Raw genomic sequence first — 22,478 nt, 5'->3', positions numbered from 1 at the left:
TCATTAGTTTTGAAGTGGAAATTGGACTTCTTAAGTGAAAAGTGCAATCATAACCTCATTCTTTTTTGAAACTTTTATTTGTAAAAAGTTGGGAGAAGACAGTTTTGGGCTGTGCCTGTTGTCTTCTCCCAATCTTATTATATTGTAATTTTGATTTCTGACTGATTGAATGAAATAAATGATTGAATAAATGGCAGAATTGTAACGTTTGCATCAATAAATAGCAATCCTTATTTCAGTCGAAATTCCCATCAACATTATCTCCCTTGGGTATTGGCTATGTATAGAAAAGTGAAAAATGTTGTGGTTGAAGTCACACCTTTTCAACGGTAACGGGACACCATCATTGGCATGAATATTTTAAAATTGTGATACAGAAAAACGTATATCTATGTTATGTATCGAACTTCACTGGAAACCCGCAGGGATGACCATCTAATCAATTAAAATCGATAAAACCATCGATGACGACATGGCTTGCGAATTTACTTTGAAACTTGATGACAGTGATGATTAAAATTCAAGCGAACCAGCAGCAGATGAACGTCTGCGATGCTGGCCGACTGGTATAACATTAATTTGCGCAGAGCAAGATTTATTTGCCCACATTTCATGCATAAACAGGACACACGTCCAGCAGGCAGACAAGTACAACCGGGCCCATTCCTTTTCTTCCGGTCAATATTCTTCTTCTTCTTCTTCTCAATTTCTTTATGAGCATCTCCAGTTCGCCAAGAAGCTTGTGGGAGAGAAGATGAAGAGGAGATAGGATGAAGAGGAGCATGTACAATGGGGATATGATGTGCACAGAAATGAGAGAGGAGAAAAAGGAAGGAATGTGAGGAAATGCAGAAGCCTGAAATAAAGAGAGGATGCGGAGTAAACCCCATAAGGAGAGGGAGAAAGATGTGAAAAGAAGATCAGCAAAAATCTGAGTGGGAAGAATAGAAAGAGGAGAAGATAATGTGGGATTGGTGGATGAGGATTTTGTGAAGAGAAGATCAGCAAGAATCGGAGTGGGAAGAATAGAAAGAGAAGGAGAAGAGAATGTGGGATTGGTGGATGAGGATTTTGTGGAGAGAAGATTAGCAAAAATCGGAGTAGAAAGAATAGAAAGAGAAGGAGAAGAGAATGTGGGATTGGTGAATGAGGATTTTGTGAAGAGAAGATCAGCAAGAATCGGAGTGGGAAGAATAGAAAGAGAAGGAGAAGAGAATGTGGGATTGGTGGATGAGGATTTTGTGAAGAGAAGATCAACAAGAATCGAAGTGGGAAGAATAGAAACAGCAACAAGGAAGAAATAAATGTTGGATAATGTAGTTTTCTGTGAAGTGAGAAGTTTTTAGCTCAAAAATTTCTAGTTTCATTAAAAATTTAGACTTTTTGAATAATTATTTAGTTACTGTTCTAGATTTTTTAATTTCAGACTCTAATAGTATCTATTTGATTCAAAATTTGCTCGTTTATCTGAGTATTGAAGAGTGTAAATTGTATTTTGAAAAGTGAAAGTGACATAACCAACATTTTGATTTGGACAGTATAGTAAAAATTGGAAATGGGACAGTTTTGGGCATGAGCCTGTTGTGCCTTTCCTCATGTTGAGTATTTGAACACAATTTAAATAAATAAATAAGTAAATAAGTAAATAATGCAGCAATAGGGGATTGATTGATTGAGTACTTAATTAATGTAGATTACAATATATACTGGCTTATAAACTTATACAATAGCTTATAATACAGCAAAATTTTAGGTAAATTTACATAACATAAACTAAGAAAATAATTATTGAACTGTACAATGATATAAAAAAAATCAATTTGGAATAACTATACAAGATAATATTGTAATGCATAACAATAAAATAAATTGGCGGAGCTTTGGACATATCAATGTCCATTCTTTGGAAAGAATATCAAGGGGATGGGACAGAAGAGAAGAGAATGAAGAATGAAAGAATAAAGTGATGATGATTATAAGGAGCAATAGAATCTTGACAAAAATTAGAGGAAGAGTTTGAGGAATGAAATGAAAATTAAAAGAATATTCGATACAAATATAAGATGATATTCTTCACGTATATCATGGGCTGATAGATAAAACGATTAGAGAAAAATATAGTATGAGAGAAACCGCAATCTATTTGGAGAAATATAGAAGAAATATGAACAAAAACTGAAAATTAAGAAATGTTATGAACAGGAGGAAAACGATAATTACGATCAAACAAAACGATAATTATGAAGAAATAGTATAAACTGAGTAGAAAAGGAAGGAAAGCAAATGCTAGAGAATCCAACTTATGAAAGAGTGATGTCTGACATGTTTACTTTCAAAATCGACTGGCAAAATCGTCAATCTGCAAATGCAGTGCTACGCCAATAATTATCTCCGCCCATGCATCCACTGCTATCTCTTTGACAGCCACATTCATCACTCCAATCACCGTTAGCCACAGCGCATGCGTCGTGTAACCAACAGCAAAGTGTATGGTAACAAAATGATACTCCACAACCGGTTTGCATCAACTTACACATCATATTATAGCTGAATGAATAATCGTATTATTATTAATATTACAACATCAAGCACAATAATTACGTTCCCAGGCGAATTTGAATTTGGCCCATCATCGTCAAAACATTCCGATAAGATCGTTCAATTAAGAGAGCTGACTCAAATTGCCAGATTTAATCTCGTGCCAGGCATAGACTCCCATATCGTGATAATTTCAAACTTCCTTCCTTTCAAAAATCATTAATGGGGCAGAGGGAATTAGCAACTTGGAAGGTTCCTGGAAAGTGATTATATTAGTGTGATAATTATATTTTGGGGAAAATAAATCAGATTGATAGGGCCAGATTTAGCATGTTTCTCAGCTTGTGAAAAATTAGTGTTCAAGTTTATCTCAATGTTGATGAAAATGTTTACAACTTTACATGTAAATTATTATTATCATTAAGGCACTAACTGCCCTTACCCTTGTAGGACATCTACTAATAGTTAAGAATTGAAAAGATCGTGGATTAAGGTGCGTACAGATTTACGCGCCGCGAACATGAGTAATTCACTTTTAATCAGCTGATTATATCTGTATTTTTACAGAAACAGTAAGATACAGATATAAAAAGCTTGGCATCAGCTGATTAAAATTGAATTGCTCATGTTCGCGGCGCGTAAATCTGTACGCACCTTTAGACAAACACTCCCAATAGCTTCAAATATATTTGGAAGATATCCACTGTGAATATTAACACAAGTGATATAGTCTATAGTCTGGTATATTTATGATATCCTATTAAGCAAGAGAAATCTTTCCATAATTTAATAATGAATTTTCATGAAATTAATAAAAAAAAATCTTGCATTACCCTCTATTTCAAAAAACTTTAAAATAGTTAAACGACTATTTTAAACTTTTTAAAAATGAATAATTAATTTGTTCAAAAGTATCCCATGCTAGTGAAGTGTCTTTATTAATTTCATTTTAAGATTTTTGTTAAGTTCAACGACTATTTTAAAGTTTTCAAAAATAAAGGATACTACCAAGATTTTATATTGTTCTTATTAATTTGTTAAAAAGTATGTAAGTGAAGTGTTTTTATGAATTTTCATGTTAAAATTGAATATTCAGGTAGTCCATCTTCGTAACATACTATTATAGAGAAAAGATATCCCATGTTGTAGGGGGTTCATGTTGCAAATTTCAATGTTAAAGCCGATAATCCTAGTATATTTTCCCGTGAATCTATGTGACGCTGGACTCTCTCATACTCTCTCAATTCAAGACAAAATTAGGAAATTGGAGACGTTTTGGGCAATAGCCTGTTCTTTCTTTTCCGACTAATTGGCCGAGCGAAGTGAGGTCTAAGATTCAAGTTGACGGTTTGGCATTTCTCTTAATGTTTAAATGTTTATATGTTGCGCATTTACGGCGAAACGCGGTAATAGATTTCATGAAATTTGACAGGTATGTTCCGTTTTTAATTGCGCGTCGACGTATATAGAAGGTTTTTGGGAATTTTGCATTTCAAGGATAATATAGAAGGAAAAAGGAGCCTCCTTCATACGCCAATATTAGAATAATATTTACGCCAATATTATTCATCATAAATCAGCTGACAAGTGATTACACAGATATGTGGAGAAGCCAGTCTATTGCTGTATTTCCATAAGGTCTATAGTTTCAATCAGGTACTTGTGGATGAGAATACTGCGTGAGGTCTACTGTTCACAGAACTACTAGTGTATTGTTTGCTCTAACAAATAAAATAAATTTATAAATACTGTGCCGTTATTGCACTCTCACTCCAAGCAGTGGATTGATTACTAATAGTAATAATTGGAACATAAACGACCTATACCATGGGATATTTACTTATGTTATCTTTTCTCAATGATACTACAAAAAAACAAATAGGCAACGGTGCGAAGGTCGAGAGCGATAGAGCTATCTGCTTTGTCTAATATCAGACAAGGATAGCAAACCAATGCTTATCAGGTGCTAACTTTATAACGTGAACCTCACTGAAGGGTTCCCATCTACCTTGATTAGATTTGATATCGTTAATCAATTCATCATGTCTCTATACTAATTTTTTTATTTATCACATTATGTACAAATACTTAACATGAGGAAAGGCACAACAGGTTCATGCCCAAACTGTTCCATTTCCAATTTATACTATACTGTCCAAATCAAAATGTAGGTTATGTCACTGTCACTTTTCAAAATACAATAAATTTACGCTCTTCAATACTCAGATAAACAAGAAAATTTCTTAATCAAATAGATACTATTAGAGCATAGAATCAAAAAATCTAGAACAGTAACTTAATAATTATTCAAAAAGTCTGAATTTTGAATGAAACTAGAAATTTTCGAGCTGAAAACTTCAAACATCAATTCTTGCGATACCTTCTCACTTTTGCTCTCAAAAAACATCAACCCCTTACAAAACTAGCATCTAATCTGATTTTGTGCGTTGTTACAGAGGCGCTGACCAGATCTCACTTCCCAGTGTTCACGACGTACGCGCAGAAGATCTGCCTGGGCGTGAAGCCGTGCGAGCGTGCCTGGTGCTTCGACCGCGTACAGGGTCACCGTCTCAGTGGATACACCAAGAAGCAGAGCGCCGCCTCCACGCGACAGGACTGTCTCGAACTGTGTCTCGGCGAGCGGGACTTCCCTTGTCGGTGAGTAACTGCTAAATCTAGTTTCCACACCGAAATATTTTTATTCTTTCGCCAGAGAAAACCTATATTGATGGTTTTTTCTCTGCTTTTGCTGAGGTTGGTTTTGTCAGTTATTTGTGCGAGAGGGACTTCCCTAATCGGTGAGTCACTACTAAAACTAACTGTTAAGCCAGAATAGTGTTCCTTTTTTGTTGCTGAGGATGATTTGTCTGTGATTTATGCGCCTGGTAGAATAATGATAAATGACTATTGAATACTGTTAATACTACTCTATTGATTGATACAAGTACATAATCAAAAATTATAGGTTAGAGAAAAAATAAGGTAACCTTGTGCTATTCCTCTCCCAAATTTACACATAGGTTACACATAGTCCGATATATATAGGTTGTATTGTAGGCTCGTTGTCCACTTCACAAAATTCTAAGTTTTTAATCATTATCACAAAGTAGATTTTTAAATTTTGATGCTCCAAAACCAAACATGAAAGAAAAAATTACAAGGCGGAGTGATCAAACCATTCACCAGAGCAGATATAATTCATTCAAGTTGCAAGTTCTAACCATCTTAATTGCTTCACACCTAGCAACATTCATAATTTGAGTATACTCTTGTGATTCCTACCCAAATCTTCTAAATAAAAAATGGTGAATTCTATATAGAATACTAGAATATTTTTAAGATTAGTTTTTGAAGATAGAAATTGAAATTTATTCTCAGATTCTAGGTAACATTGTTTGGAATAAGAGCGATTATTGCTTATCTAGAACAAACGAACCTAGAAATTGATATTCAATTGAAGAGCACGAATAGTTGAGTAAATACAATCCCAGAATGCAAATTATACTTCTATAATTCACAGCTAGAACAATATTGAAAACTATGAAATGCAGATAATTTTGAAAGCAATATAAAAATAAATCATTTCTGCTGATCCTTGGAAAATACCCATGTCATCCTCCAACACCACTAAATTATTACAATAGATTTTTAAATTTGGAGATTCTCCTAGCATGAATCAAAACAAATCAGAGTGATTATTTAGAAGATTTAGATTTATATAAAATTTGTTAAGAAACAGGATTTTTTTTCATTTTAGTGATTTCTTTTTAAATTTAGAGATTCACCTAGCATGATTCATTCAAAACAAATCAGAGAGATAATTTAGAAAATTTAGCTTTATATTAAATTTGTTAAGAGACAGGATTTTTTTTCATTTTAGTAATTTCTTCTTTTTGATGAAGGAATTTTTCATTCATTTTCTCAGCGAAGGGTTCCGGTACTGTGTCTACAAGTCCTGTGAATCTTCACTCTCAATAAATAATACAATCTCTCTGTACAATAAGGATAGCGCTTTGTTGGAATATAGCTTCAAGTATCTACATTCAGAGAATTTAAGCACAAGCAATTATTAGATAAGAGACACCCACCTATTGATTGATTGAGTACTTTATTTATGTAGATTACAATATAAACTGGCTTATACACTTATATACAATAGCTTACAATACAGCAAAATTATAGATGAATTTATATAATATAGACTAACAAAATAATTATTGAACTGTATATGATATGAAAAAGCAATTTGTAATATAATAACTATAGATAAAAAGATAATTATATTGTTATGCATCTACATAAATTGGCGGAGCTTTGGACATATCAATGTCCATTCTTCGGAAAGAATATTAAAAATATCCTCCCCACTAACTCTTTACCAAACGAGAGAGTATAGAATGTAATTGCATTCCACCACCTATATGCAAAACAACCTTCACTCTCGATCGAATACCATTCAGAGAATTAACACTTTGAATTACCAATGGATCCTAACATTTAAGACATGACTCATCCAGGCTAATAATAGATACATCAGTATATCATCACCTGGTGACTACAGTCCCAAATAATCATCCGAATTTCAATATTTGGGCTGGTGATTCGAGCGCACCTTACCAAAAACATCTAAACAATACATCTACCGCCCACATTACTCATATTCATGCCAAGTACCACCCATAATATCACTAAATCATCACTGGATAACCTTGGTAGGAATTAATCAACTATTTCAAACTGGATGAAATGACAATGGTATGATAATAATATTATTCACATTGTCAAGGCAACATTAGCATTGTGTCACAGATCTTATGTCATCATTGTTAATATCTGAGAGTTTTCGGGTGTCTGGTTTCCTAGTTGTCAAACCTTTTTTGTAACCATGATGAGTAACAGAACATTATCACTGACCTTTACCTCCGACAAAAATATACTAATGATCTGTTTCATCCTGACAATGAAACACTTTCAATCTCTCAATCCATTTTTATACAAGAAGATGATTCACCTACCTCAACAATAATTAAAAACACTATTCTACATCTGCGAGTCCTATTTTGAAACACTTGTTAAAATTATCATAATAGAGCTCAAACTATTATAGTTTCCAAATGAATATTCACTGATGTCCCTTATATTACGTAACTGTAGGAAAACTATGTAACAGTTTCCACAAGGCAAGAAATGAATCTCAAATTTTTTTTTAACATAACGAATTTAGTTTTATCATAAAATTGTAAGCATACATTAGTCAATAGTTTTTCCATTTACATATTTGTTTTATTATCTTTCACACTTGTTTTCTTGGTTCTTCAAGAATCAGGTTCTTATTGTTCCTTCTTCAGGTTCTTATTTTGTACTGAAAGTAAATTTTATTATCATGGCGATTCTGTAGCTTAAGCCGCCATTTTGTCACACCGTTGAGTGGGAGGAGACTGTCAAGCTAGGCCAATGACAAGCGTTCATGCCCTCGACCAATAGCAGTACTCGGCTACTAGTATAAAATTCTGCTGCTCTTGTATTTAGTTTTAGTTTATCAGAGATTGACAATGGTGTAATAACCGAAACCGGTCTTTCTAATTATCAATAAATCAGTGGTTTTTTGACAATTTCTTAGTCTTTTTCATCCAATAAGAATCTCAAATTGTTTAGGGCCGGTTTCCGATCTCGGGATTTGGCCAAGTTCTAGACTTTAAACAGCTGGAGTCAAAAAATTGGCTTTCCGAAACGGGGCGTAGTCGTAGTCATTGTCGTAGTCACGTTTCAATCAAATTTCAAAAAAAAAAAACTAGAAAATTAAACACAAAATAAAGAGAAAATAGTGTAAAGTTTTAGCTATTTTGAATTATTTAGGAATGTTTAACATCTTCAAGAAAAAACGTTTCTAATTATAGAAATGAGGAAATAAAAACTACGACTACTGTTGAGAAATCTGCGACTACGCCCCGTTTTGGAAAGCTAATTTTCTGACTCCAGCTGTTTAAAGTCTAGAACTTACCTACATCCCGAGCTCGGAAACCGGCCTTTAGTGTTTTTCGGCCTATTTAATGAAAATTAGATTGTGAATCAAACATTATAAATCCATCTATTCTAAAGTTTTCAAATTCATATCAATATATGATATTCTATCCCTGATAGAAAATACGTATTTTATGGTATTGATAGAGAATATTATAGTATACTGGCATAGGGAATAGGTGATATATTACTGTACATGTAAAACAACATGTAACTTAAAGCACCTTTTGATACTGTAATACAGCTACAGGTCGAAACCTCTTTTTTGCAAAGAAAACCTATTCCAGCACATAATATCCTTCACAGGTTATTGCCACATGTTGTACGGTGATCCCATTACATCCTATTATGATTGAAAGAACTAAAGCCTCACCAGACAACAATATTCTCAAGGTACCGTGAACATTCTTGTACGTTATTCGAAATTACAGTGAATTATGCTACACACTGTACAACATCTGTCTGTGCAAATCTATCCATAATTCATCAATAGTTGTTCATCATACGAGGTGAATCCTTCTAAAAAGATAGCAATTATAGTCAGAGGATAGTAAATTCCAAGCAAATTTCATACTGATGAAGCCAACTGTTAGTCCATAGTGCTTAAACGGATGGAGGTAGTTCTCGTAATATTATTCCCATACAGAATAGAAGCTATTAAAATCCAGTTATCCGTGAAATTAATATAATACTATTTTCGAGAAGTTAATAGCGTGTTGATAGCACTTAAGATTATGTGCCTTGGTCATTTATGCATTTTGGATATTCTTTTAGCAAGCGAATCAACTTTAGTTGGTGATTTTTAAAACATAAATATAATACGTTGTTAGTAATCACAATAGTTCATTACTTAATCGCCTCAATCACGGGAGAAATACATAGAAGAGTTTGTACATAAGTTGCTAGAATCAACGGTACTATTCGAAATAGGTAATTTTAGGAATATTAGCTAATGAGCTGTTACTCAATAAGCTATTCACCTGCTTCATGGTCATTTTGCTAGCGTACTAGGCAGAACGTGCATCTTAATGTGCGTACAGATACACGCGCCGTGAACATGAGCAATTCACTTTTAATCAGCTGACTAGGTATATCTGTATTTTTACAGAAACGGTAAGATACAGATATAAAAAGCTAGGCATCAGCTGATTAAAAATGAATTGCTCATGTTCGCGGCGCGTATATCTGTACGCACCTTTATAAAATTTGCAAAAATTATGTTTTTAGTAACAGACGTATGAAAAGAGGAAACGATCAGTTGACATTCAGTATTTTTGATCCTTACAATAATATAATCGTTTTTAATCCACTTTTTCAACCGACAAAATTCAAAGTTCTAGTTTTTGTTGTTTTTGAATGAAAATGGACTAAATGTTTTAGAAAAGTGATCCTTACAATAATATAATCGTTTTTAACCCACTTTTTCAACCGACAAAATTCAAAGTTCTAGTTTTTGAATGAAAATGGACTAAATGTTTTAGAAAAGTGAAGTCATAACCCTATTTCGAGACTTTTAAAAGAGATCTAAGTTTGGGAGAGAAACAGTACAAGGAGTATCCTCAGATTTCCTCTCTCGGTCAGTCTTGTAAAAATAATAAATAAAATGATAAAAAATTAGGAGCATGGGGAATAGGTTGAGAAAAATAGGAGAAAAAGGAAAATTTATATAACAGTAAGAAGAAGGAGAAGTGAATTGGTAGGCTAGAGAAATGTGAAGAAAGTGTGTGAATGTGTAAATATCATATAAACTGTGTAACAGTGGAATCAAATAGAGAATGCATTTATTCAAATGCTAATTAATATATAATTATTATTCAACGAAAATCCTAAATAAATTGCAGCATTTATTTAGGATTTTCGTTAAATAATAATTATTTGTGTAACGGTATTTGTTATGGTAAGTAATGTCATTGGATGAAACCTTATTTGATTTGAATTTTTATTGAGGAAGATTTTTGTAGAGGTGGAACACAAATTTTAGAGGTGAAGGATCAGCAGACGAAGGTTAGATATAGGAAGGACAAGGAAAAAAGGCGAAAAAGATAAAAAGTAAGAAGGTAATCGCCAGAATTTTCATTGAGGAAGACCGCAGTTGTGCGTTTAGAGTTTAGCTGTGCATTGGGCCTGCATTTTATCACATACTATGGAATTACGATTGGTCAATTTTGTAGCTAGAGGCGATTGGTTGGCTGATCGCTGGCCACCTGCCATGATATGCCCATCTGATCCAGAATGAGCCACAAAGTATATTATGTTTAGGCTGAGTTGTTTTTATCTACAAATAAGCATTTGATCCATCTTCATGTGTAATGTTCAGTTCACCCCTTTTTACTGCGCCAGACACCGCCAACCCTATAAAATTATCCCGAGATTTTCAGTTTTTCTGACTCTAACCGCAGCAGAAATAGAACTTTATGAATCTAGTTTTTCTTCACTTATCAGTAGACTACAATGTAATAGTCTCCATGTTAAGAAATATTTATTTCAAAGCATGAAAAACGGAGGGTGGACTACAATGCAGTTCTTCCTGAAATTACTGTCAATCACTACTTTCAACATTGAGGTACTTTATGGTATATGGGGATTTTCACAGATTTTCACTCGTTTTCACAGACCTACGTGTGACATACACGGTGGAATAGCGCTACAAGCGTACAAAATTAGGAGATATTGGCAGTGTTTAAATTTTGATTTGTTAAATTTGGCTATTTCAAATCAAATAGATTTTTTTTGAAGACTATTTTTTTATTCATAATTTTTACAAAGTAGCACTGATTGGGAGAGAAAAACTAAGGATACTCCTTGTACTATTTCTCTCCTAAATTTAGATAACATTTTAAATGTCCGAAATAGGGTTATGGTTTCACTTTCCTAAAATTTGGTCCATTTTCATACATTTAAGATTTAAATATATTTGTGAATAGATAGTTCCTGCTATTTGTTATAATGCTATAACAAGACATTTTTGAATTTATATTCAAATTCATCCATATTTTCCTATTCATCACACTTCCCTTCTAATTTCTTTTTTTTTCATCTCAATATATTTTCTTTTCTCACACCTCATACCCTCATATTTCTCCAAATGTTCCTACTAATATTTTCTCCATCTTCCTCTCCTCTTCTTCATCACACTTTCGTTCTAATTCCTCATTTTTTCGAAATATTTATTTTCTCACGCACCATACCCTCCGTATTCCATTTTCTTTTCTACCTAACTTTATCTTTCCGATCATGTTTTAATGATAAAGGATATAAATATCATTTTCCGAGATTCGACAATTATTTGTTGAAAAAAGCTATAATGCGTTATAGAGCATAAGTATAGTCGTACCATAACTATAGAGTTTATCAGAGATTGAAATGGTCAAATTAATTTGTTAAAAATAATAAATAATATTTTTAAATGATTAAATAATAATCGAAACCGGTCTTTCTAATTATCAATAAATCAGTGGTTTTTTGACAATTTCTTAGTCTTTTTCATTCAACATAACTATAGACCTAAAGAGAAGCTTTAACCGGTCTTTCTAATTATCAATAAATCAGTGGTTTTTTGACAATTTCTTAGTCTTTTTCATTCAACATGACTATAGACCTAAAGAGAAGTTTTAACCGGTCTTTCTAATTATCAATAAATCAGTGGTTTTTTGACAATTTCTTAGTCTTTTTCATTCAACATAACTGTAGACCTAAAGAGCATAAGTTTCAATAGCTAATAGCTATAACTAAAATAGCAATATGTTGGCTATTTGTGAATAGGAAATATTATCAGTGTTTTAATTTTGATTTGTTGAAATTTGGCTATTTGTGAATACTATCAATACCGTAGTGAAATATTCCCACACACACAATTAATTTTATTGAATTACCAACCATTGAATTTTAGTTCTGTTTTTAATAGGGAATTACAAAACCTAGCTTTGAAAACTTCAATTATTCTAGTTCTCACTAAACTTCTTCTTATTCTAAATTCACGCCTACTAGTATCCGTGCATGATACTCATGTCAAATAGTTCTCATGCAAATAAATTTGATAAGAGAGCCTGTTTCGTGCGTATTCTATCACCTTGCCATCTATTCGAAGCTTGTTTCATTCCTTTACGTTCATAACTGAGTTGATTCTTCTGACCACATATATTCACCAGTTTTGAGATACTGTAGCAAGAAACTACATGCCTTGCGGTGAGACAGGAGATATCCAATAAAAAATAACCACCCACTAATTTATATCCACTAAATGTTATCAGTTGGACATATGGGCTTGAGCCTCCGCCTGTTAGTACCGTGACTAAATCTTTCTTAAACTGGTACTACTCAGCGTCTAAAGTCCTGATTTTCCACAGAGATATATCACGTCAGTCTTGCAGCTTGATACTCCCTCTAAAATATGCAATTATTCAATATGATGAGATAACTGTATTACAGCAGGACCCTATTACTCGGGATTGATGGTCATAAAATTCGATCCAAGAGCTTTTAGTTTTGTTGATTTGTATCAGTGGTCTATTGTGGGATTTATGGTGAACATTTACCAACTAGAATGATAGGACTTCTCAAATATTTTGACTGGGCTCAAAAATATTGTTAAATTCTCCAGACTTAATATGGTAACTAGTTATTTATCTCTTTTCTGTATAGGGCTACTTGTAATATAAATATAAAGAAAATAAATGGCATGAAACTTGTTGTGATAAAATTTTTCAAAAAAAAGGGTACTGAGATTTTTATTTTCTTTATATTTAACTAGTTATTCTATGAAAATATGATAAAACTGTACTTTGGTTGGATATCTGAACTGATGATTATTCATATGAGTTCATCTAGAAAAGCTGCTTCAAAAACATCCTCATTTAAAACATGGTGATGTTGATGTTGCTGTATCATTAAAAGCGATAGAAAAGTACTTATTACAATCACTATTCAGAAATATAAGATATTACACTCAAATCACCATTATTTTAAAAAAAGTTTCGGTATTTTTACATAATTTGGAGCCAGAAAGACGCAAAAATTGAAATTCTTGTTTTTTTCTACTTGTAGGATTAATGATCAACACTTCTTTTCATTATTTTCTCCCTCTATGAATCATTTAAATCCTATTATATTAAGCGAGCAATTTCTGTATTTATAAATCTGGTTATTTTTATATCTGGGTATTTATGTTTAACGGATCTCGAAAACAGCTTTAACGATTTTCACAAAATTTGGAACACAGTAGGTTTATGTTATGAAGATTCGATTGCACTAGGTCTCATCCTTGAGAAAACTCGCTGAACGACATTAAAAGGGTAATTCATCCTTGGCTGAAACAGCTGTGGATAGTAAAAAAGTGAGTATGTGGAAATTCAAAATATCGCATCCCCGAAATTCATAAGATGGCGTATAGCCAGCTGTAAAATATAAACACGATCATTTTAGAGAATTGTGTTCTGTTTATCGATAAATAAAAATAACGAGCGAAGCTCGATGCCCCGATATTACTGAGTAAATCAAAAGACTTTAACATGGTTGATAGGTTCTTATAATCAATGTATTAAAGAGTAAAATAAATAGTGTATCCAACCTCTTATTTTATATTAAAAACTTTATAAAAAAGGGTACTATGATGTTATATTATTGAAAAATAACGAGCGAAGCTCGGTGTTCTGATATTAAGTTATAATCGAATCAAATAGAACGTTATTGCCTTACAAAAAATTGAACTATCCACTTACACACATTCTTCCAACTGTTCTAGTGATGTAGGTGGCTTTTTGAAATAAAATGGAATGAAATATCTCTCTTTTCTTCTTCCCTCTTACAACGCTTATCAAGTTTCTCTTATTCTCCACCATAATCCTCGTTTTCTCTTCCTTCTTTTACTCGTTTCTCTAAGAAAAATCATCCGCTGCCTCATAGTCACTCTCTTTCTCATCTCTATTCACATTCATATCCTTATCATCCGACATCCTCGTCTCACATAATCCTCCTTTTATCTCTGTTTTCTTCTCACCTCTCATTACACTTCTCACTTTCTCTTATTTTCCACCATCATCCTCGTTTTCTTTTCCTTCTTCCATTCATTCCTCTAATCAATACCATCCACTGCCTAGCAATCCTTCTCTTTCCCTCCTTTTCACATTCATATCCTTCTCTTCCTACTTCCTTATCACACATATTCTTACAATTCTCATCTTATCTCTGTTTTCTCCTTTTCTTTTATTACGCTTCTCATTTTCTCTTATTTTTCTCTTCCTTCTTTCACTCGTCCCTCAAAGAAAAACCATCCGCTTCCTCATAAACCTTCTCCTTTTTCACATTCACATCCTTTTCTACCTACTTCCTCATCAGCAATGCAAGCCACAAAACCGCTGCACGGAAATGATTCAGATCGATTGCGTTTTTGTTTCACACACATTTTAAACGGACAAAAAGCGTCAGACACCTGAACAGCAGCTACTTGCGCGTTTTTAAGCGTCTGAGCGGTAATGTTCGCGGCGCACTGCACACCTGTTTGCGGCAAAACTGTTTGTGGCGCAAATTGAGCGCGACGCACACGTTTTAGGCGCCCAATTGGCTGTCGGCGAAATTTGCAATGTTGAGCACATGGGAATCTGCTCAACTGGTATGCTGTGATGGAACGTTGAATAGGTTTTTAGGTGCGAAATTTTTGAACGGGATTTGAATGAAGGCAATAAGAGAAGATTCTTTTCATATTTCTGTATTTATGACGCGATTTTTTCATTTAATTTTTGACCCGATATTGAAAGTATGTTGATCCTAACCCAATCATTCATATGATTCACGTATAATTCAACATATTAATTGATGAATACCATAAACAGAAAATCTGAACAATAATTTACTTACTTATTTCACAAGAATAGAATATTCATCTCATTTTTGACGAGATATTAAAAGTATGATGATCCTTTCCCAATCATTCATGAGATTTTCGAATAATTCAACGTATTAACTAATGAATACCAACTAACAGAAAATCACAAAGATAATTTACTTATCTTTAATTTACTTATACTTTTAATTTAAAAATCAAAACTGAAGACTAATAAAAGTTTTTTTTTTAATTTAAGGTGGAATTATGGAAGAGATGTAAAATTAGTTTGTATTTTGTTATATTCATAGATTCCTTATTTCGCGATAATTCAACAGTCAACATATTCACAATGCTCAGATTTCATCGTACTACACTTCATTCATCTTGGCTCCTAAAGGCGGTCCAAAATCATGCATCATAAGTCAAATTCGGTCGAAAAATGGAAACTTTGTTATTGAGTGTACTTAAGCCCATATTCCATTACACAAAAAATGGCCAATTTCTATATTCAAAGCTATGTATCTCGGTAACCCTTTATTATAAAAATCATTACTTGATCTTGAAATGTACAATAGAATTTTCTCTTTCATCTGCTCTGAACGATTCATGAAAAAATTTCAATTCAATGCTTGATTATATCTATCTTGGCCTTCCTCCGCTGTTGATTTCCATCTATTCGCATCTCTGTTAGATATGTATCTCTTACGTATTAGATGAAAAATCCCAATTGTTCAATATAATATGAATCCTGTCCAAATATCACGATGATAGTTTAAGTTAGAATAAAGGTGGCACAGGCTAACGGAGCCGAGATTTCTAATTGAAAATTTAATTGAATGTGGGATCGCCGCCGGCTATCTGGCACCCAAACGCAATAACTTGGTGTCTCTTCTTTTATCGCCCGTTCTTTTGCATCCAATTTCGTCCGACTGCAGTCCACACAAAAAAGGTCACGCCATCTTGTATTATTTTCCACCGTTGAATTCCGATATCGCAGCACAACAAACCGGTTAAATAAGTAATTATTGTGAGGAAAAAGTTACATTTGATAATGTGGAAGCCGTCTTCCGTGATGGGATAGCATTTAAATCGGTAGAAAACTATGATCATATGAGTGCTAATGGAGCCGATATTATGTTTTAAACTATTACTTTTGGTGAACTTGCATGATAATCATTAATTAACTACTTTGTTCATCGCTTTTCGTTGCAAACTAACCCAACAGATTTGTCTTCTTATTTTCTTTCTCTTGAATTCTTCGATAAGAATGATGTTCAAGAAAGTGTTATAAGAAAAATCCTATTATATTAAGCGAACAATTTCTTGTAATGTACAGTATGTCCAACGGATCACGAAAACGGCTCTAACGATTTTCACGAAATTTGGAACATAGTAGGTTCATGATATAGAAATTCGATTGCACTAGGTCTCATCCCTGGGAAAACTCGCTGAAAGACATGAAAAGGATAATAATTATTCATCCTTGGAAAAACAGAAGATAATTTCGTTGTCTGTCGATAACAGAAGATGTGAGTGAGTGCCTGTGTGGAAGAGAGACAGAATTATTTTCTGCTGTTCAACTATTTGCAATCAATCAGCTTATTTCACGAGAAATAATAATCTAGTAATTTTAATCGATTTGATCAAAATAATCTGATTTGTTAACATGACATGGTACGGTATATCATTCTAAATTAGAGTATATCATAATTTTCAAAGTTAATCATTATCTTACAGTTTTAAGTGATCAGTGAGTGTTATTTTGTTATTCAATTTTGTTTGTAAACAATCTAAATTAGAGCTTTTTTTCAAATGTTTGGACTGAAAATTGGACATGAATTCAAGTGTATGGAACATAACCTACTTTTTGGACTATTTATAATGTATAAATCAAAATTCGGGGAAGAAACAGCTTTGGGCTGAGCCTGTTGATCCTTCCAGAATCATTTTAAAGATTTGTGTTCTGTTTATCAATAAATAAATAACGAGCGAAGCTCGGTGTCCCGATATTGTAGATAATGAAGGCTTATGAGTATAGTTATGGGAGGATTATTAATAAAATATTATACAAATTAAAAAAAAAACAAAAACATGTATTTGACATGATGTTCAACTTAAATGTTCTTGTATTATAGAATATTCCTATTCTTTTAATAACTATAAAGCTGGATTTCCACACATCAGTACCAGTGTACGAGTCCAGTACACTGAAAATATTCCCATAAGTTCTGATGTAATCTAGTAGTTCTGTGAACAGTAGACCTCACGCAGTATTCTCATTCACAAGTACCTGATTGGAACTATAGACCTTATATTCTCCACACATCTGTGTAATCACTTTTCAGCTGATTTATGATGAATAATTCTATAGTCTGCTTTTTATTCTAATATTGACGTATGAAGGAGGCTCATTTTTCCTTCCATATTATCCTTGAAATGCAATATTTCCAAAAACCTTGTATATACGTCGACGCGCAATTAAAAAAGGAACATACCTGTCAAATTTCATGAAAATCTATTACCGCGTTTCGCCGTAAATGCGCAACATATAAACATAACATTAAGAGAAATGCCAAACCGTCGACTTGAATCTTAGACGGAATCTTCGCTCGGTCAATAATATTATATTTTTCATTCTAATTCCCTGAATGTAAGAAACAACCAATAACAAACAAAGTGAAGAAAATTGTAATTCCTCCCTCTATTTCGAACCGAATCACAAATTTCCAGTACACCTCAGAACAAAACCAGTGATCATCAGAAATGCCTGATCGTGAATTTATTATTTGTTCAGCTCATTAAATGCAAGATGTGTGGGTGTAGGTAGGTCAGCAATCCACATTCCACACCAGACAATAATTTGTTACAAGAATAATAAAACAATTGGGACAGACTGGCAGACAGCAGGCAACTAATATAAATTATGGCACTGGCAGAAGAATTGAATCCAATCCAGACAGACTACCATTATATTGCATTCTTGGTGTAGACGTGCCGTCGGCTCTATACCGTTGTTTGCACTCCTGCAGTAGCTGGCTGCATACTCTCTCACACCACTTCCTTATTCTTCACTCTCTCTCTCTCTCTCTCTCTTGTTGTTTCTCTTCTCTATTCCCTCTTCCACCTTCTTTCTTCTGAATATTTTTCTCTACATTTCCCATTCTCAATCATATGAAAATATTGTTCAATATAAATAAAAATAATAAGACTACAATCATGTTACAAAATAAACAATTAAAAATTATATAATTAAGATAATGATTGTGCTAAATAAAAACATGAGACAAAAAACTTGACATAACCATAAAGGTTGTCTGCCAGAGTTGGTAGGCCTATTCTACAAAAACAAAAGAAATTCGAAATTTTGTGAAAACAATTATCATTGGAAACCAAATAAAGAAAAAATAAATAAATAAAGAACCTGCTACATAAAGAACAAATAAATCAATAAAGCTGAACAAAATGAAATAAATACTACTATAATGCCTCAGTAATTTTCCTTTTTATATTTAATAATTAAACTCCCTAATCATTTCATTTCTAATACTAACTGCCCTTTCCACATATCGCGCTAAGAGACTCCACTCTTTTCCATTTAACCACTCCATCATTTCTGTATCATTTAATACATTCTTCCCCAGAAACATTTTACGTAACCCCACTAAAACAGGACATACTCCTAGGAAATGCTTTATGTCTTCTCTTTGCCTCAAATTACACATAGAGCAGAGCCATTGAGATTCTTCCCTCCCGCGCCCAAAATTTAAATTTAAAAGAGCTCCACGTGCCTTGAAGATGAACCCCACTGTCTTCTTATCCAAATTTAAATTCAAATAACTTTTACCTCTTTCCTTGTCCAATAGGACATAAGTATCATGAAATTGTGCCGAAGCCGCACTTTGAAAACTACACATAACATTTTCCTCTTTCATTTTCTCATACATACATTCGAACTCACGCTTCCATTCACTCCTATTATCAATCACACATCCTGCCAACCTACATCCATACTTCACATCCAAACGCATCCATTCCTTAAACCAAGAAGTCTTATGCTCTATTATTCTTTCAGCCAGTTTCCTCGGCAATCTATTTCCAGCCATATTTAGTGCCTTGAACATATATTCAACATGCATCCTAAAAACTTTTAGAAATGCTGGTTCCATGTCAAGTTCCATCTGCAATATGTAGTTGGGTGTTGATTGCGGCAATGATAGCATCTTTTTCGCGAAAAATCTAGGTAAAGATTCCAGCACATCACAATTCCTGTATCCCCATACCTGTGCACCATACACCGCCACCGCCTTCATTACAGCTTCATACAACTTCCATTTCGCTTTCATTCCAATCTCATTTTTTACAATAAAACGTCTCCAAACTCCATTAATTGCGAACTTAGCGACAGATACACGTTCTTTCACATGCTCTGAAAACGACAGCTTCGGTGTGAGAATGACACCCAGGTACTTATACCTATTAACCACCTCAATACTATTCCCATTCAAAAACCATTTCTCATGACTAGCCAAGCGACCCCCTCTCCTGAATACCATAATTTTAGACTTTTCAGTATTGATCTCTAATCCCCATCTATCGCAATATTCGCTCAAATTATCTATCATCCTTTGTAAAGCTTTAGGCGTAGTGGCGAATAGTACTAGGTCGTCGGCGTACAGCAGGGCCTTCACATTAAGCTCGTCTAACCACACTCCCTCCACCATATTATCACATAAATCGTTTATAAACAAAGAAAACAGAAGTGGGGATAAAACGCATCCTTGCTTTAAACCGCTAAGTGTCTCAAGCCTCTCTGAAGTTTGCCGGTACATCCGCATTCTGCAATATGTGATCAAATAAACGACAAACTTTCTCCGTTAATTCATCCGGCATATTTTTGAAAAACTCTATTGGGATACCATCTGTTCCTGGTGCCTTGTTATCTTTCAATCTTTTAAATGCACTTCGAAGCTAATAAAATTGATAAATAATCGATACTGTTATGTAATATTTATGTAATATGTGTCACTTCATAATATGCGACTGTCGGCCTCAGTAACTACATTTTGGCGCTAGTTTTGTAATAAATTTTATATCACCATCTCAAACAGGTTTAGTACCTCGAGATGCAAATACTCAACATTGCATTTTATTTTGTAATAGTATTTTCCCATGTTGTAAAATTTGTATTGCTTTTATTATGTATTTCTAAGATGTGATTTTATATTTCTGCCAATAAAAAATTTTTATTTATATTTTCCATTCTCAATCATATGAGAATATTGTTTTTATGATGCTGAATATCGTGTGGGAATAGAACAATACATCTTTTGATTTTTTTATATTCTTCATCTCTATTTAATTTGAAACCCTTTATTTTCAGTTTATATTTTTCATTCTCAATCATATGAGAATATTGTTTTTATGATGCTGTATATATCGTATGGGGATAGAACGATATTTTTTATTTTGAGTTTTTTATATTCTTTATCTCTACTTAATTTGAAACCCCTTTTTTTCATTCTCATTCATATGAGAATATTGTTTATATGATGTTGTATATTTATCGTATGGGAATAGAATAATACATTTTTTGATTTCGATTTTTTTATTTTCTGTTCTTATCGAAATGGCACAGTCTTCCTGTGAATGATTGCTTCGGTTTTCAAAATAGGAGTACTAAACATTCCATGATATATAGAATAATTGGAACGAGTTTTGACTTGGAACAGTCTTCCACCGAATAAAGTGCATAGAAACCAACTAAAATACACCCTTAGCTCAAAATTGATAGTTTTCGAGTTGGAACAGTCTCTCTTCTCCGTTGCCTTTGATTTTTCGTACTTCCCTCTCCGTTCTTCGATTGTCTTTCCATTTTTTCAATTTGAATTTTTTTCTGATCGTCGTTTTCCCCAGCTCCACAGTACCCCTGTTCCTTACTCCTCCATCTTGTTTCCTTTCGTTGCCTCCATATTTTTTGAAAACTCGTTTTCTAATTCTTACTATTTTTCCGATTTCCGCTAACCATTTCAATCCTACTCAGATATCAAATATTAATTATTGTTCAGTATTTGTAGACTGGTTGAAGCAGCTAAGAATAGAATTGTGAGTGACTCTCGATGAAGAACTGAATATTTCTATTTAACTGATATTTTATATTTGGAGACGAGGGTCTAAGACCTGATTATTATTTTATTCCCTGAAAATAGAAAAGGAGAATTTGAAGGCTGATGTTGGCGTCAGGCGTCTTGATTGAATGAATGATTTGCTTACTATTTTTTTTTACACTCTATCCTGTTTTATCTCTCTTGCTATTTCAATTCCGTTTCTATTTCAAAACACAGAAAGTCAAATCTATAATCTATAATTATAGACAAATCTATAATGAAAAATCAAGAGAGCAATCAGGAAAACAATGAAAAACTTCATGTTCTGTCTGCTCCTTCTTCTACTTGTTTTAATAATAACTTAAGTTCTTCTGCTTCATTTTCTTCAACCCCATCATCAATGCTCCACTGACTTATTTAATTTCGCCAGCACACAGAGCACATTCGCTCTCTTTCTATCACTCACTCTTCCGTTCATGACAGTACAATCAATCCATTAGAATTTCAAATATCATCGTCCATTCTTATCATACTCAACCTCTATTGAACTCATTATTCATTTTTTCTCCTCTAACCTCTCCTTCACGCTTGTCCTTCTATTCTCATTATCACTCTTCTTTACCTTCTTCTTCTTCTTCCTCCCCCTCCACCCACCCTCCTACGTCTCCTTCTTCTTCTTCTCCTTCGCCACCTCCTTCGTCTTCTTCTCCTTCAACTCCTCCTCCTCCTCTTTCTTATTCTTCTTCTTCTTCTCCTTCTTTTTTCTCTTCTTCTTTTTTTCTTCTTCTTCTTCTTCTTCTACTTGTTGTTGTTGTTGTTCTTTCCATTCTTATTATTCCTTATCTTCTTAATTCTTCTTCTTCTTCTTCTCTTCTTCTTCTTCTTCTTCTTCTTCTCCTTCTTCTTCTTTTTCTTCCTCTTTTTCTTCTTCTTCTTCTCCTTCTTCTTCTTTTTCTTCCTCTTTTTCTTCTTCTTCTTCTTCTTCTTCTTCTTTT

General features: G+C 33.4%; 2 protein-coding genes across 5 annotated transcripts in view; one reads left to right on the top strand and one right to left on the bottom strand.

Annotated features, from left to right (window-relative positions):
* Positions 1 to 5,218, top strand: part of LOC111047530 — a 188,590-nt gene extending 183,372 nt beyond the window's left edge. For both annotated transcript variants that reach the window (XM_039429676.1, XM_039429684.1), the window contains exon 3: positions 4,995 to 5,218. In XM_039429676.1, coding sequence (XP_039285610.1) covers positions 4,995 to 5,200 — 206 coding nt within the window. In that variant the 3' untranslated portion in view covers positions 5,201 to 5,218. The remainder of the gene's footprint in view (positions 1 to 4,994) is intronic.
* LOC111056244 (autophagy-related protein 16-1) overlaps positions 1 to 22,478 on the bottom strand; it is a 581,037-nt gene that overhangs the window by 427,247 nt on the left and 131,312 nt on the right. The gene's annotated exons all lie outside the window — the stretch shown is intronic.

This window comes from Nilaparvata lugens, chromosome 1, assembly GCF_014356525.2.
Source record: "Nilaparvata lugens isolate BPH chromosome 1, ASM1435652v1, whole genome shotgun sequence".
Lineage (NCBI taxonomy): Eukaryota > Metazoa > Arthropoda > Insecta > Hemiptera > Delphacidae > Nilaparvata > Nilaparvata lugens.
Note: the sequence above shows the minus strand (reverse complement) of the source record. Positions and strands in the feature narration are given on the sequence as shown.